The following is an 18,609-nucleotide window of genomic DNA, read 5'->3' as shown; positions in this document are numbered from 1 at the left end:
ACAGTTCAGTTTCAAATAATAAGTTAAAAAAATTTTTGCAAAAAAATAATTTTAACTTAGCATGCATACAAGCTTTAATTAAAACTAGAAAAGGCAAGAAACAATTTCTCAATAATATTATTTATAAAAACCTCTTCAAAACACAATGCTGAAAACCAGATAGAAATATTGTAATAGAGCAATAGATTCTTTAACAATACAAAAGATTAAAAAAGCAAAAAAATTAGTTGTTTTAACTGGGAGTTAAAAAAAATTACTTAGATTATTCATATACATTAATTTTTGATGCATTAATTGAAACATTAATTTCTTAAAAATTGATGATTTTTAAAAAAATTAAAATGAACACATCACCCAACGAATTGTATCCATTATGCATTAGTGTAAGTTATTTAAATATTCAAGTAAGCAATAATTTGCACAAAAATTCTATTTCAATAGGGATTTAAGGAAACTTACTTAATTTTAGGGAATTTTCTAAAATGTACAAAAACTGTATAAATGTATGTGTGTGTAATATGTAAAAATATGTAAATGTACAGAATTTTTATTAAACCAGTAGACCAGGAGAAACTGACAAAATCCAGTAGTCTACTGGAAAATCCAGCATAGTTGGCAACTATGCATTGTGCTTATTACATAGTTCTCAGGTAATTGCATGGATCAAGTTTTTAACAAGTAAAAAAATGCTAAAATTTCAATAATCTACCTCAAGCTGTACAAAACTGGTCTGACCAAGTTGCGCCTTAATTAATAGACCATCTTTCTGCCGAGTTCTGAACGATGCACTGATTGGCCATTCTGTCTGAATGGGTCGAAGATGAGGGGTAAAAATAAGGAATCCATCACCCGTAAAATGTCTCACAGGTTCAATGTCTGAAATGAGAAAAACAATATAATTAAAAGTAGTAAGATACTAAGTTAAAATCAGGGAATAAGTGATTAAAGTAAATTAGATAGATTATTGACTTATGGATCCTCACCTCTATCCAGTTGCTTCCAGAAATCTGAGAAAGATGAAAAGAAAAAAAAAAGGATGCATGTTAACCATTGAAATAATTAAGTAGTATCCCAAAAAATTCAATAGTGTTTGATAAAATCCATTAAAAAATGTGCCCTTTTAATTTAATTTCATCTATTGCTATTTTGCTATTGACCTTTATAGTAATTAAATAAAGTTATTAACAATTTGATTTTCTTTCCAACATTATATATTTATTTAAACCTCCTAACTTATAAATACTTTAAAATTCAATTTTAAAAGAGCCCTAAACATATAAAGGCTGGCAAAATAGTATCTATCTTCTTCAAGTCTTGTCTAGGTATAGTAAAGTGACTTTGTGTAGTGTAACAGATTAAAAGCCTTAATACTTAGGTTGTGTTCTTATTCCTACAACCTCAACTTGATTTAAAATTAATTTTAATAAGATAGTAAATCATATTACTTAACAACATTTGTATAAACTTGCATTCAACACGAGAAAAAAAAATTCTAAAGAGATGGGTTATTTTGGAGTCAAGGAGAAAAAAAGATGTAACTAATAAGTAAAGTTAAAGATAAAAAATATGGATTTTATCAGATAATTAGGACAAGTGTATATGTAGGATACTGTGTACTTTGACGGTTTAGAATTTTTATAAAAACTAATTTCTTATATTCTTTGAAACCTTGATTTATTAAAAATCAATTTTTAATTTTCAAAAAAAGGGGTTTTAAATTTTAAATAGTTATATGAATGGAGTAAAAAACTTATGATATTAGTATCTTTAAAAAAAAACAACAAAAAAAAAAAACAGAAGACAAACATAGGTTAGCTGATAGATTGCTAAAGGTTAAAAATGAAGGTCAGCCTGATAAGGGTCTCTAAATGATACATATTGGTCAAAGAATAAAACACATACTCGCACTACAATCTTTGTCGCCAAATCCTGGTGGGCAATGGCACACAAAAGAGCCCCAGCCTTCTTCACAAGTTCCTCCATTCAGGCAAGGCTGTGAATGACAAAATCCCTTCTTTTGGGGACAACCAATCAACGTTCCATTATCAGCAACAAACCTGTTAAAAGATAATTTGGGACATTTGAGTAAATAATACAATAGAGAGAAATAGTTTATGCAAGCAGTTTGATCATGGCCAGCTCTAGAAATACGGGGGCCCTAGGCACAGAACTGTCAAGGGCCCTACTTTAAACAAAATTTAACAACTTTTAAATGATACATTAGTAACTTTGAGCTTATATTTATTTCCATTTTTGTAAAGTCATAATTTTAACAGATAGTTCTTAAGCACAAACATAAAAAAAAAAATGTATTTGTATCATTTAGGGGGTCCCCAGAAATGTGAGGGCCCTATGCTTCTCAGGTCTTATAATAAATCAGGCACTGAGTTTGATAGCCTCTGAAACAAATTTCTAGACTCTTAATCAAAAAAAAAAAAAAAAAAAAAAAAAAAAAAAAAAAAAATTACACAGTGTTTTATATTCAGCATCTACATATACAAGAATCCTAGACGAAAGAAAAATTTAAATATAAGGGAGCGTAAATTAATGTAATAAAAAACGAAAATGTTACCAAGGCCTAAGAATCATAACGGAAGGCAATAATTTATAAAATATCAAAATCTCGGATTGTTGGAGGAAACTGAACGAAGGTAAAAAGCCATTGCTAGGAACAAATTCAAATCTTATCCAACAAACAAATTGGTTTCAATACTTTTAATTATAGGTTATAAGTAAGGTATATATTATAGGTATATACAAGGTTATAAGTAAGATACTTTCAAAAAGTATTTATTTCATTTATTCTTAAAATAGTCAAGTATTCATCTCATCATTGTTTAAACCAAATAATTCAATTAATCTGCTGCAAATAAGAATATTAGAGGATCATTTTATTTTTATTGCCCTGGGAGTCACACTGATAGAAACTTTTATGCATCATTTTCAGTCAGTATAGCGATAAATAAATACATAAATAAGCAGAAGAAAATGAAGTAATGAGGAAAAAATTTCCCATACTATTAGATCATAACAGGTCTTGTGAACGAATAAGTAAGGTCCGGTTATGAAATCATTTAGTAACCAACATTGTATTAATTACTATGTTGAAAAATAAAAAAAAAAGAGAGGAAAAGAGTATTTCTAATACATACTACATATATAGGGAGCGACATCAAAAACAGAATTGAAACTCAAAATAAAACAAAACTAAAGAGTTTAGTTGTTTATGAGCTACGCAATGAAAGAGGCTGAGATATAGCTTAAAATATTTAAAATACAGTGTTTGTTAAGGGTAAGCAATGGATGATGTTTTCTATAGAAATGTACAATCCAATCTCCAGCTGTATGCCTGCTCTAGTTCCGGTTAGAAAGTTTGCAGCTGCTTACTGCATGTTATTCTGCGAGGCGATATTTCCAAATGGATAATTTTGTTTTCAATAAAAGAAATAAGTTAGATAATTTCTGAGCTCTAATCTGCCGTATTTCATAAGATATTAATGTTATTATGTAATTCTGTTGAGTTTGAAGTGAAAATTTGTTTTAATTATTTAGAGATATATTGTTAAAAAAGGTGTCATGGTTGCTAGATTTTGAATAACTCGCTTTTTTGCAGTCTTGATAGTGTTAACACTTTTAGCATTGTAAACACAAGTAATAAGTTATCAAATACATTGTTTGCAAGAATCTCAAAACACAATGATCCCAAATGGCTTTAAAATACAACGGAAACAGTAACCCGGAAATTTAGGCGGTACCGAGCTTGCAGCGTTCCCTAGTGTAGAAAACATCATCCATAATAAGTTTCCTGAAAACGGAATAAATTTAGAAAACTTCCGGTGTATCCCTCCGCTTATGTTATGCTTACCAGGCGACAAGTTTATTTAAGAAAGGTAATAGTTTTAGATAATTTAATATTAGCTTTACACGGTCAGCCATCCATGAAATAACGCTGTTTTTGCTAATATAACACTATATTCAAAACTGTTGAGAGTTTGTAACAATAGTAGTACGCTATTTTCTTCGCACTAGAGCTGCACAATGTGCTACTGGCCATTGCAAACTATCCCTTAGGATGATCCGAAGTCATGCGATTACAATTTTGATCCTCTGTATAGGGAAGAGCTCCTCCTTTTTGGTAGCCCAACAACCTGTCGAGGACTTCACAATCGAACGAGGAATGATACTGCGCACTCTCGGTTCCTACGCAAGCTGATCAAAGTGGTCACCCACCAACACACTGACCACAGCCAGTAATGCTTGACTTCTGCGTTTTTACTGGGAACTATGTTCTTACGATCAGTCTATTGCGGGACTGATAGGTAGGTAGGTACTTTATTTGCGTCATGCTAGAGCTGCACAATGGGGTATTAGTGACGGTCTGGGAAACATCCTTGGGGATGATCCGAAGACATGCCATCGCAATTTCGATCCTCTGCAGAGGGAATAGCACCTCTGTTTTGGCCACCCGACGACCTGCGAGTGAAATCGAGCACTATATGGTAGAACAGTTTAACGAGGGCTGATACCTCACACCCTCGGTCCTTACGCACGCTTATCCCAGTGATCACCCCCGCTTACTGATCGCAGTCAGTGATGCTTGATTTCGGTGTTCTACTAAGAAAAGTGTCTTTACAATCAGTCCACTGCGAAACCCACACCAGAACTGAAACAATTCATTGATTTGTATAATTTTTGAGTGGGTGGGAAATCATCGCCAAATTGGCGATTTTTTTAAATGATTTAAAAACAGCCTAAAGAATTCTTTTCCATAAGTTCATTTTTTTTCCGTTGAAAATTATAGCTTTGCCTCCAACGTAAGGTACTTAAACTGTGACTTTTTTTATTTTCCTGAAGAAAAGGCTATTAAAAAGTAACCAAAAAGAGAAAAAAAAAACTATGAACTAAGGATATTTGTATGGCTGTTGGAGAGTTGAACTTTTTTTTCAAAGCATGAAGTAAAGATAAACTTACGAATTAAGATCAACCATTTTATGATCAATGTATAAGTCCATGATGCATCCAATGAAATCCTTATTTTTTATCTGAAAATCTGATGGCAAAGCAGGCAATCCACCGATTTGCAATGGCCCAGTTAAGTCAAGGAATCTGTAACAAGTTTGCATCAAATCGGCACACCTGCAATGGAAAAGAATTGTTTTTAAAATAGAAACGATAGAATTGTATAGTTCGCTGTTTTAACAAAAATTATTTCGCAAAATAGTGCATGTTATATGCACGAAAATATAAAATCATGATTTTAATAAACGCTTATTAAATGAATGAAAAATGTTCTGTAATGACAAACCTTAATGTATACGATGTTTCTTAAAATACATATCACCTTCCACATATACGATTTCCAAAATGCTTGAAAAAAATGCCCACATATAAGGATTTCCTAATTATTATGGAAACGAAGAAAAGGCAAAACCGCCATCGTAATCTAATGAGAATCACTTCAAAGGAAAGTAGAAATGAAAACATCAAAAATAATGTCTTGGGAAAACAGAGTCGATGTGAAAGGTATTATTAGTAAGTTTCTGCAAATCAAATTGGTTTTGCTGTTAACATTCTTGCCTTCTCCAGTAATTCATTAAATTTTGAGAGCGCTTTTGTATTTTTTCCTAGATTAAATATTAATTTGCGACTTATAATAAGTGCACGCTATAAACTAACTGTTAAGGATTCTTAAAACAAACACATAGATAGGGTTTATTCAAAATGCGATTGCCCTAGACCCGCGTACGAATGTTTAGAAACGAACTGCTCGCGTTTGCATGAATTACATTGACGTGCGATTGTATATGCAAATCGCATGCAGTTAGGATGCCCCATTATGAGCTGTGATTACGGAAAACTAGGCGTATTTTTAGAATTGTTCTAAAAATACACCTAAAAATAAATGAAGTTAAAAAAATTGTGTCAGGGGTCTCAAATTGATAATAAATAAAAAAGAACAAAGACGCAGTCAAATTCTAACCAATCATTAATCCTTAGAGGGATTATTATAAGAGGAAATAATTATTGAGATATAAGAGAGATCAAAGCAGAGAGTGAAATAATATAAAATCAGATAATTTTAGAATAAAGTATTTCGGTTTCACTAACCGAATTAACTGATGTTGATAATTTTACCACCATAAAATTACCATCATTTGCATCAACGACATGATGCAGTTCAAAGACAAAATTAATGGACGTCCGTGTCAGCCTTCAAATGGAAGGGTTTGACATATGGACGAAATGTAATTTTTTCATTCAGCAGCAGCGTCATCTGTGGATTTTGAAATTTTGAAGAATAAAACTGGCTTCTGAAGTAGAATACAGCAACCCTCAAATTTTTTTTTATCCTCTACCATTTCATTAAAATAGTTTTTTCGAGTCTATGGTCATTTTTGAGATACCAGGATTATGTTTTTTAGGTTCCAGTAATTTGAGTTCAGTTCATTCAGTTATGTGCAATAATGACTAAAAGGGAAATAAAAAGTGTATAATTATATTACCTAGGCTCCAATGTATGAGTAACAGAATTCGCACATTTGTAGCTTAGTTCTTCGCCATATTTCACGGCAACACCAGTATCACAGCCATCCACACTCAAGATTGCAGTCTATAGAGACACAGGAGATAAAATATTGTGAGTTTTAATAAGTAATGAAGCTGTTTATTTTAAATTAATATAAACTTACACTGAAGAGCCATTACATTATGACCACCCACCATCTATAATAATGGCCACGCCCAGGTTTTCATGGTTTCTCGCCCAGGAACAATGTTTTCATGGGGCACATTAGGACCCATAATCCTCATAGAACAATCCCTGACGTCTGTAAGTTACTTGAACATAGTTGCAGACCAGGTTCACTAATTCATGGCAACAGTTTTTCCTGCGGGGGATGGTGTTTACCAACAGGATAATGCACCATGTCATAAGGGTCGAATCGTCGAGGAACATTCCAGTGACTTTCAAGTCATGTCTTAGCCCCCAAATTCACCTGACCTTAATCCAATAGAGCACTTGTGGTCCTACTTGGAAAACCAAATTCGTGCTGCTAGGCTATCCCCTCGCAATGTGAGGGAATTGCAGGACCAGATACCTCAGACTACCGATCAGCAACTCGTGGAATCATTGCCACGGTGGGTGCTAGCAGTTTTGAGGGCTAAAGGTGGTCCTACATGTTATTAGCAGGGTGGTCATAATGTAATGGCTCTTCGATGTATACTATAATAATATAACTTATTACTTACCCTGTTGAGGTATGTGAGTTCTGCCTCATGCCACTGACCGTCGCTTAACCCTCCGGGTATTCGGGCAGATACTTCTGAGACATTGGAGCCCAGTGAAAAGGAAACAACCAATTGACTGTCAATGATCTCCATTGCAATAAAGTCGTGCTTGTCGTTGTAACGTCCATTGTAAAGGATTAGAGCATTCTTTTGACGTGTCGCAAACCTAACACACAAATTTTAATTGATGAATGATTACTAACAGTCACATAACTTCCATAAACGAAACAGAACTAAATGAATGAAATAGTATCATAAATTGAATAAAATGTGAAAAAAATAACTTACAAAAATGGAAAAGAACAAATGGAAAGAATTGTGCTGCCCATTTTATTTGAATTAGTCAGGGGAAAAAATAAAACATGAAATAAATCTGTTTAAAGAATTATTTTTTTACCATTTTATCCCGCAATCCATTTTTATCGTAAATAAACAAATTTCGTTTACCTATTTATTTATATTAATCATCTTCCCATTTCCTTTTTAATAAATAAATGAATTACATTTTCCCTCGTTATGCTATCGAATTTCGTTATTCTATCTTCTCCTTATATTTCATAAATAAACTTTATTTTAATTTTAAATTATCTTCCCATTTTTTTTTTCGTAAATAAAGTAATTCCGTTACATTAGTTATACTATCAAATTTCGTTATACTATCTTCTACTTGTTCCTTATAAATAAACTTTATTAAACATTTGAAATTATCATCCCATTTTTTTATAAAGTAAATTTCGCAACAAAATTGAGTTATTTACTCGTTTTTTTTTTTAATGAACAAGTTTCTTTTACTTTCAGTATTACCATTCAATCTTTTTTTAAATAAAAAAAAAAAGATTTTTACTAAATTTTTTTTAAAAAAATTACTATCATTTTTACATCAAATATAAAAACGAACAGATAAAACTATAAAAAATAATTTACTGAGATATTAAATATTCTAATAATATACCGAGATATTAAATAAGACATACTATTATTGTATAAATCTATTCACAAGCAAATTAGTTATATTTTTAAGCAATTGGTCCTATCATAAGAAAGAATTAAAGTAAATAAAATGTGAATGATCAAAACGAATAAAATGTGAAGAATCAAAATGAAACCCTGAGAGCTTTACCATTATAGAATTAAATGTAGTTATGGCCTCACATTAATCAACTAGTGAAAAATAAAAATGAATAAGCTGCCACAACATATATTGATAACAGTTAAATCACATTATCAAGTTTATTATCTTGTTGATCAAGCCAGATTGAACTATTCGCAAGCAAATATCAAATTATTTGACATTCGAATTCAATCGACTGTATCCTAGATTCTATCAAACGGAAACTCAACAAGTCAAACAATTTCCGAGACAACAGAATTACAAAAGCACTCGGGATGACTCATTAATTGATGGACTAAGCTTGTTACCTGAGCCTGATGTGGAGCCTGTGCCTTTGCCTGAGAGACGGGAAGGTCAGGAATGATCCTCTAGAGAAACTCCTAGCTCGCAATTCACACAATCGAGTACTCCAGGATGCTTGGGAGCAATTCTCGCATCCGAAACCTCCATCTCCTAGATTCATGCAGTGGGAATCGCCGTGACATACAGAACGAGATATCTCCCCGCACCTGTCCTCCCACAAATTGATCTCACAGTTCTTACCTGTAAGAAAAGGGGTAATTGGTTGAATAATATTGCTTTTAAATGGCAAAAATCAAATTAAGACATATTTTAAAGGTTTATTCGTCGCATTAAATAATATGAATTCCAAGTAATATGAATAATGTATGAATTAAATGTATGAACTAAATAATATGAATAATTATAATAATAAACACCCTTTAGTGAATAATATGTGCTATTTTTAGAACTATTGTATTTATAACAATTAATCATGATTGTTAGGTTAAGTTTTATCCATATATTTAGCCATTGTCCTCTAAGTTAAAGAATGGTTAGCAATGATTATTCATAACTTTTAGATGAAGTTTTGTCTATCCTTAGTCAGTACCTTCGGAGCTAATAAAACATATAATAATAAATTTTCTGTAAATGTTCTTCTCATTTAGAGAAAACTTATCGCTAGATATTCTTATTGCCTAATTTAAAAATATGTTGTATTTGTGATAAGTGTCATAAACATAAAAAGCAAAGACTTTACTAATGTCAGTAATTTCCACTCATTTTCTTGTCAACAAAATGTATCGATTTGTAAGGGCTAAATATTTATCTTTATCATCTAAGTGATTCCAGTGTTCGTTTTATAATGGATATGTACCAATGGATTACGCATAAATTAACAGATTCGAATAAATCATTCTAGTAAACTTATTCAATTTATATTCAACTCAGAACCAACCGCTTTGGTTTTATTAACCCATTCCAATTAAATTATTCAAAGTTATGTACTTAAATTTTAAATTAACAGATTTGATCAATTGATTTAAACTAACTGACTCGGATCACATATATAAATATAATGATTCAAATTAACTTATTTGATTTAGTATAAAGTGATTCAATTTATTTTTAAAATGATGGTTTGAACGAAAAAATTACTCAATAAGTTTTACACCAGTACCAATTAAGTACACAAATCTAAAATTAAACTAACACTACCATCAGTGTATAAAATCAGTGATTCTAACTAATTTATCGGATTTTGATCATTATTAAAACGATGTTTTGAATCTATGAATCACTTCGGTGATTCATAGATTCCTGATTAAATCTCTTATTTGATATCTAATTTTGAAACTAAACTGTAACTAGTAATAATTAATTATTGAATTCGGTACAAACTGATTTCATTTAATATTAAAACGATAATCTGAAATAAGGAATCACTAAAGTAATCTAAATAACCAAAAGCGTCAAAATCTACAAATGACGAAATCAACGTCAGTTAATAAAATTAATGATTCGAATTAATGTTTCACAGAATCGTTTTAATAATGTATCGAACTGAATTTTACTGAATCCTTAGGAAATTATTGTTCGGTTCCTTAAAAACTAATTAGATTCGTAATTAAAACAATGATCTGTGCCAATTAATGACTTTGGTGATTTAAATTACTAGTCAATGTCTAGCTTTAAAACTAAATCGACATCAGCAGGAAAGAAGACATCTGAAATAAATATTATACTCTAAACAAATTCCAAATATATTTTATCTATTTAGAATAAACGTTTTATTTCTGATGTGACCGATAAAATTCCAGTTGACAAATTTTTCTTAACGAACACTTGACGACAACAAACTATTACACGCAAGGGAAGAAAAATTGGAAAAACCTTTCTTCCAAAATGACATATATTATTAATCGACTAAAAACACTCCGGCGCAGTTTTTCTTTTACCCTTTTTTTTTTACCCGTTTCCTACCCTAACAAGCACGCAGGCTCAGTTGGAAACGTGTTCTTTCAGCACTCCGAAAATGGGGGGAAAAAAATTCTTTAACGTGGAGCCCATAAAAAGGATTTCCTCTTTTTTTCCCCCTCTGAAACCAACAGTAGAATTCGTTATACCCTCCCCTTCTAAGGGAACAAATTGCCTGTGATGCCAAAAAAGGGAAAAAATCTGGAAAAAAAAAAGCAAAGGAAAACTTTCTAATTCTCTCTTCGAAAATGTCAACTTTTATATAAAAGTTTATTCTAAAAAAGTGAACCGGAATAAGAAGATTTAAGGAAAATGGGTGTCCAAGCAATTACACTAATCTGGATTTCCAAATAGTTTAAACTTTTGAAAAAAAGAAAAAAAAAAGAAAAAAAAAGGCTTTTCGGATGAAATGTTATGCTATTTTTTTAATTCCATTTTGACGTGTATCTAACAGCGAATTGTCTTATAAAAGAAGAATGTCTTATAACTTTGACGATCAGAATTTTGTATTTAGTTTTTTTGTTTGGATATTGTTTAAGACACAAAAGTTTGCTGCTACTATACTACACCAAATGAGCGTTTAAACAAATACACAATTCTGATTTTCCAAATGGTTTAAACTTCTTTTTTTAAGCTTTTTTTTTGTGTGGATGGAATGTAATCTCATTTCTTAATGTCTATTAGACATGCTTCAAATTACAAAACGGATTGCCATTTCTCTGAACAAAGGTTATAACAGAACACTTTATAACTTTGACAATCAGAATTTTGTATTTGATTTGTTGGTTGGATAATGTAAACGACACAAAAATATAATGAAATTATGCTACACCAAATGCGATTCATTTGCTCGATAAGTATAAACTGTTAGTGACTTTTATAACTTAGTAATTTACTCTTATTAATTTCACTTAGCAATTTTACTTATAGATGGTTCTTAGTGACGTCAAAAATGTATTTTAAAAAATAAATAATTTTGAGTATCGTAGGACGTGTGTTTAGATGTTTACAAATTTTGTACAAATAATTAATACTTTTGATCTCATTGATGGATATTTTTCACCTCAACTTTTTCAATGAATTTATACCAAAACTTTTAAATAACAATGATTTCGCCAAACTAGTTGGATGTTACTATTGCGTATCATGTTTTACGAAGCTCTTTCACCAAGAAAAATAAAAAAGCCCCAGTTAGTGCTTTAGAGTTGAGTCAAAGCTATTACTTTAAACTATATATAACAGCTTGACGTAAAGAATTATTTGGGCTTTAGAATAGACACATAACTAAAATATTTCAAAAGTTATTAAACTTTTTTGAAAATATTACAAATTTGGCTAAATTTTTCCACCTGGATGAAAATTATTAAAATCATGGAACAATTCTGAATTTTTTCGTATTTTTATGAGCCCAGATAATGCAGCGTTGACTTTACTTTTTTAACATTAAGAAATTGGGACAACAAACGTATTTCATTTCTACCAAACTGTGGCTTTTCTTCATATTGGTATCTAGTGTTATTTTCATAATTACCGCTGAGAAGCGCAGCTCTGGTTAAAGATTGGCAAAAATTAACATAATAGCCATGAATAACTGATACAAACTAACAACAGTAAGGAAAATAACATATTACTATGAGGCTTCGCCCCCTGCCGCTCGCCAACCCTCGGAGCTGCTTTCGCAGTTCATTTCGGATTGCTCTGCAATCCGATGCTCGCTTTACTCGCGCATTGGATACGTTCTTAACGTCTAGCTTTAGTATATTTTTTTGAACACTGAAGTTCCAAAAACTTTTCACTGTAGAAAATTCTAAACCTGTGCATTTCAATATTAATTTGAAATTGCAAACAGTTCACATATTTTTCTTAATCACACTATTCTAANATATATATATATATATAATATGTGTGTGCGGCGCAGTTTTAGGAAAATGTCAGATACGTTGTTCGCATTCTAAGCCTCAAAAACAGAAGTCCTGCAAAAGACAATAAAGAGCCCCCACACTCATTTAATATCGTAGCAATAAATGCAGGACAACATAAAAAAAAAACATGTATAAAGAAGAAATCAGGTATCACGAAAACGAATCCTTCGGCAGCTGGAATGGCTGTCACACACAATGTCGCTTGGGACGTCAGAAAAGCTGACGTTATTAGATCCGATTCCGTTTTAGTAAAACAAGAAGGCGTTTGTTTTGGGTAGACGACACTGAGTCCAGATGTTATTTGTCCCTTCCTCCCTCGGGGATGCTGGAGGGGACGAAAAAAGGAGAGCCAGCGGCATCGAAAAACGACAGTGGACGAAAGAGAGTATTTTGTCAAGGAGGAGCTATCTAATGGAATAGGCTCCGTTTCGGAAGAGGTAGTTTCGAGTCACATTATCCAAATAGTTTGTTGTCCTAATGCAATTCCGATGGGCAAAAGAAATGGGCGTTAGATGAAAGTTGCCACACTCTTTGAAATGGACAGTAGTTAAGAAAGTGTAAGAATAAAACACAGCTAGACGGTTGTTAATTTAATTGGAAATACTACCACTTTCTCCCAGTGGAATTACAAAAGCTACTATTGGAGACAATTCTTTTTACAATTCTACCACATAAACCAATCTACAAATAAGTAAATATTATACTATCATACTCGTTTTAGTTGTTAAACTTATTACTATTTTTAATAGTTAGTTCTACATCATAATAATTCTTAAAAGTACTAGATTTTATTTATTTGCTATTTAAGTATATGTAAGCTGTAAGCTAGATTATGATTCATTTGTTATTTTAGTATATGTAAGCTGTAAGTTAGAGTTTGAATCATCGGTTACTATGGTGATATTATAGAACAAACTTTTGAGTTAAAATAAAGTGTTATGTTTCTTGTTCTTTAGTAAAAATGGTGTCAGAATAATTTTATTTTAGTTATGTAGTAGTTTCTAGTAAAGAACGACAAAATATTGCACTTTCTGGTAAAGTCTCTTAACATTTATGTTGACCCGGACGTGATTTTACGAAGAATTAATACTATAATTTATGGAATTCAGAAACAACGGAAGATTGTTCGAAGCTCTTTCATTCGATTAAGTAATCAGATTTTAAATGAAATAAATAAAAATCCAGCTTACAGCTTACATATACTTAAATAGCAAATAAACAAAATTAAGTACTTTTAACAATAATTTTATCCTTTAGAAACAAACTTCTACATAGTTTCTTAAAAATGAAACTATTAGATATCAGGCCAAACTGAGGTATTTTATGCTTTTTTTGCAGTTAGTTCCAAATTGTTATTATTTAATTATTCAGAAACAAACTTCCCATTTTTAAAAATGCCGTTCTTTGAAATCAGACCAAACAAAATATGATTTATGATTTTTATTGCAATTAATTCCACATTGTCATTATTTTATCATCCAGAAACAAACTTTCAACTCAATAATTTTCCAATAAATATAGATGTCTAAAATCAGACCAAACTAAGTATAATTTATGTGTTTGTTTGTTTTTTCTAGCTAGATCTATATTGCAATCATTTTATCATCCAGACACGAATTTCCTATTCGGCAATTTTTCAATAAATGCGATCTTCTGAAATTTAATCCCACGAAATATGTCTTACGATAATTTTTATTTAATTTATTTTATTACTTCTCGTAATAATTTTGTCAGCCAGATAAAAACTTCCAACTCAGTAATTTTCCAATAAACGCAATCTCCTAAAGTCCGATCAAACTAAACGTATTTTACCTTTATTTGAAGTTAGTTCAATATAATTCTTTAACCATCTAGACAGAAATTTCCAAATCAATAAGTTTTCAATAAAGATCTCTGAAATTTAAATTCTAATCCTGTCTGAAATCAGACACTACATATGCTTTTTGATTATTATTATTATTTTCTTAAATTTCACATCGCAAGTATTTTGTCATCTAACAAACAAAAATTGAATTAAATAAATACAGTTCTCTGAAATCAGGTAAAAATATATGTGATTTATTATTTTTTTGTAGTTAGTTCTACTTTGCAAGCATTTTATCACCCAGAAACGTCCGACAAGGTCATTTTTGCCTTGTTTATATCAACTTGCCTTCGTGTATGTCTGTTCGGGTGGAATTTTGTAATCGATTTTAAACTAACTTNGGGGGAGTGCGTAGCCTTCTTGGTGCATTATAAAGCAACCATTCCCTTGTTACACTCGCGGAATGTTTAGGAACATTATCTTGCTGGAATATATAGGTGTCTTGGAGGCCTAATTTTCTAGCACTGCTTTTCAAGCTACGGCGCAAAACCTCTCTATACGATAAAGCTGTCATCCTACCATTAATAACTTCCAAATTTCCAACCCCATTTTGCGCCATACAGCCCCAAACCATCACATTTCCCCCTCCATGCTTAATTGTTGACAAGACATTTTTCTGATCAAGAGTAGTACCTTTTTTCCTCCAAATAGTTAAAATGCTTTTTGGCCGAAATATTTCAAACTTACTCTCATCAGAAAAAATATCTTGCTTCCAAAACTCCATTGGCTTATTTCGATAGGTCAGAGCAAACTCAAGTCTCTTTTTCCTATTAACCTCGCTAATAAAAGGTTTCTTCCTTGGCCTCCTACCCCGAAGACCACTCATATGGAGAACATTTCTAATAGTTTGTGGCGTCACTGACTTGCCAGAAGTTGACGCAAAGTTGTTGGCTAAATTTCGAGCACTTTGAGTTGGATTTCTAAGGGCCATTTTAACAACATGCCTCCTTTCCCTGTCATTTACTTTGACTGGGCGACCAGATCGGGGTTTATTTTTCGTGGATCTTGTTTCTTCCACTTTTTTAATAATGGAATGAATTGTTGAAAAGCTCAATTTTAACTTTTTTCCAATATCCCGATAACTTTTTCCTAACTCACGGAGACATATTATCTTTTCTCGAGTGGAGCCTGGAATTTCACACTTCTTCGGACTCATACTTAATGAATAGAGAAATTCAAAATAACACTGAACGTAACTTAATACTCTAGTCTTAGTACAAGCTATGAATCAGTTTCAGTAAGTGAATATAAGGTTTTATTCTTCTTTTATCTGCAGTGGTAGTAATGCAATTCGAGTGTGCCAATATTTTTTTTGTAAAATAAAATGCGTTTTTCCTATGGAAATATTTTGTTAACAATGACGGGAATTTTATATTTTGCGATTTAGTTTTCATTTGAAAATTGAGTGTAATATAGTTTAATTGGTAAAGTTAGAACTTTTCGTTGCGTAAATATTTGAAACTATATTGATGTGCCAATACTTTTTTTACCGACTGTACATACACATATTCTCATGAGCACACATACTGAAACTGTTATGTATTTCATGCGCCCCACGTTTTTCGTTTTTCAAATTTTTGTTTTTTAATTATTATTCTCCACCACAAAAACGTGGTTTTTAAGAATATTATTTTTATTTTGATTTTTTTCTAAAATCTCATCTCTTAAGTTCTGATCAAACTAAATATGTTTTATGTATTTTTTTTACTTAGTTCTATTTCGTAATAGTTTGTGACTTTAAAAAAATTAACTTAAAACTAGTCAGAGGCTGAACTATATCACTCAGTGATCATATAAATCAATTTTCATAATTTTGTGGCTGTGAATGGCAACTAGTTGCTTGCACTAATCTTGTTGGAAGATAAATTCCATTCCAATAGAAGCGTATTGCTTTGCTATTGGTTCATCTGTAACTGAATGACCATTACAGGTTTGCCAGTGGACAGGAATGGGAAGTAACATCCTACACATCTCTATAATGAATAATAAGCCCGAATGTGTACGAAAAGCTGAAATCAAAACACACTGTGTTTTACGATTTTTTGTACTTAGTTTCATTAGCGTTGAAACATTGAAAAAAATTAAATTATTTGTCCAAACAAAATACTGAAACTATTAAATAATACCTATATTTAATCTACTTTGATGATATTGTATAAAATAAGTACATTATAGACTTTTCCGTTAATAAAAAACCATTACAATCTCCGTCATCAATTTGAGCACACAAAGAAACATCTCACCCAAAATGATTTTTGTTCAAACAAAGTCCAAAATCTAATCTTCCTCGACATAATGCGATATTATTTCTGTCTCTATATCCTAACATCTAGAGTAAATATTATGTGAGAGCAAATAATAACAACCATACAAAGAAAGACAGAACGAGAAAAAAAATGTTCGGGTGATATATTTCTACCAAAGCAAAACCAGAAGAAAAGAAAGTAAAGAAAAACATACCACAGAATGATAAGTTAGAAACTGACCACTTTTTTTTCCTCCTAAAGAATGATTACAATCCCTTTTCTCTCCTACCCCTTCGGCCAATGGCTAATCTGACACGAGCTTTGGAAAAATAAAACATCTAATAACATCATCTGATAGTTTCGAGAACACAAAAGAGAAGTATCTATACTACTCCCTGTCCAAATTGATATTGAACAAAGTAACGGTTTCATTTCCAACTTGCAGATTCATAATAGATGCAAGACGTAAAAAATTAAATAAGTAAATATGCCTAGTATTTTCTGTAACAGTTATTTTGGATCTGTTACGTAAACGTATCTTTTTCTCGAAGGGAGCCGTGTTATACTCTGAGTTTTTTTATTTGAAAATTATGAATTAATCGTGGTGTCAACAGTTTTTTTTGGAACTATTTCGTTCAATTATTACTAAGTCTTAAGAAATCATAAATGAATAAAAAACTTAACATAAAAAGCTTGCTACTTAACTTTACTTAAAAACTTCAAGTCACTTAAAAACAAATGGTACGATAGGAAATGAACAGCTTAATAATCAATAGGACATAAACAAAGTTTGGTTGGTTGAAGGCTGATAAAGGGAAAGAAAACACTTAGGAATTTCTTTTGAAAAATTTCACTAACATCATATGATAAAATATCTTAATAAAACAAAGTAATTTCACATGTCAGTTTTGACGACAATGTACGAAGCTGGTAATGGAACAAAGCAATGATTTTCTTTCTAACTTACAGATACGTTAGGTACATTTATCCATATCATAACAACGTACCAAACTACATAATTTACACGATTTTTAAAAACATAACCAAGATTTTTGCAACTATAAGCTGAAGATAAATGGCAACATATAAAAATGGCAAACTATATTTCCCAATAGAAATTTCCAAAACTAAACTACAGTGACTTCTGCAGACATCAGATATCATAAAAATTTGTGCAAGTAGCTCTAAAGCCCTGGATACGTAGATTAAGTAGCGACACTCAGCCATCTTGGTGACTGCAACTCTCTTGTGACCGCAACTCTCAATGTAGAATTATGAAGTTTCTTTTTAAGCACCACTTTTTATTGATCAATATTTTCATATTCTTCTTAAATATCTACTATTTATTCTTTCAATTCTTTTTTTTCCTCTGAAATAAATAGCCCATAGTTCAGCTCTAGTGCAACGTAAATATAGTACCTACTTACCACTCTGAAAAATTATGTTTTCTATTCAGTGAAAATAATACCTTATTTATAAGTTAAAGCATTCATTTCGTCTTTCTTAACTTTTTTTTTCTAAACCCTATCGAATTTTTTGCAGTCGGTTTCAAAGGGTGGTATGATTTAGAATTTAAATCATTATGGACATTATTATCAGTGTTCAAAGAAAAAGTTTTTCCCCCCAATAGTTATCTTTTTCTTCTTAATCAATAAATATTGTTATTTAGTCTTTTATAATAAAGTATTGCTAAAACTCTAAGCACAATTAATCAATTTTAAAATGAAATCCTAATTAAAATTTAAATGCAATTAACAAAATCAAAAATATTTTAAAATAGACTTTTAATTTTTACTATACTGAAATAAAAATATGTTTGTCAATTTAAATATAAAACATATTATAAATAATAAACCAATAAATTCGCTTGAACAGCGTTAATATTTTTGGAAAAATTTCAAATTTTTTCAAAACACAATA

The 18,609-nt window shown here is 31.0% G+C and overlaps 1 protein-coding gene across 2 annotated transcripts in view; it reads right to left on the bottom strand.

Moving 5' to 3' along the window:
- Positions 1 to 18,609, bottom strand: part of LOC107454259 (Protocadherin-like wing polarity protein stan) — a 399,719-nt gene that overhangs the window by 31,716 nt on the left and 349,394 nt on the right. The window contains exons 6-12 of one of the 2 annotated variants that reach the window (XM_043041038.2): positions 8,707 to 8,941; positions 7,249 to 7,453; positions 6,504 to 6,610; positions 4,972 to 5,136; positions 1,903 to 2,057; positions 984 to 1,007; positions 710 to 876 (exon numbers count right to left, since the gene is read on the bottom strand). In XM_043041038.2, the coding sequence (XP_042896972.1) occupies positions 710 to 876; positions 984 to 1,007; positions 1,903 to 2,057; positions 4,972 to 5,136; positions 6,504 to 6,610; positions 7,249 to 7,453; positions 8,707 to 8,941 (1,058 nt within the window). The remainder of the gene's footprint in view (positions 1 to 709; positions 877 to 983; positions 1,008 to 1,902; positions 2,058 to 4,971; positions 5,137 to 6,503; positions 6,611 to 7,248; positions 7,454 to 8,706; positions 8,942 to 18,609) is intronic. The other variant, XM_043041047.2, reaches the window with a different exon arrangement.

The sequence above is a fragment of the Parasteatoda tepidariorum genome, chromosome 8, assembly GCF_043381705.1.
Source record: "Parasteatoda tepidariorum isolate YZ-2023 chromosome 8, CAS_Ptep_4.0, whole genome shotgun sequence".
Lineage (NCBI taxonomy): Eukaryota > Metazoa > Arthropoda > Arachnida > Araneae > Theridiidae > Parasteatoda > Parasteatoda tepidariorum.
This window is presented reverse-complemented; position numbering and strand designations above follow the sequence as displayed.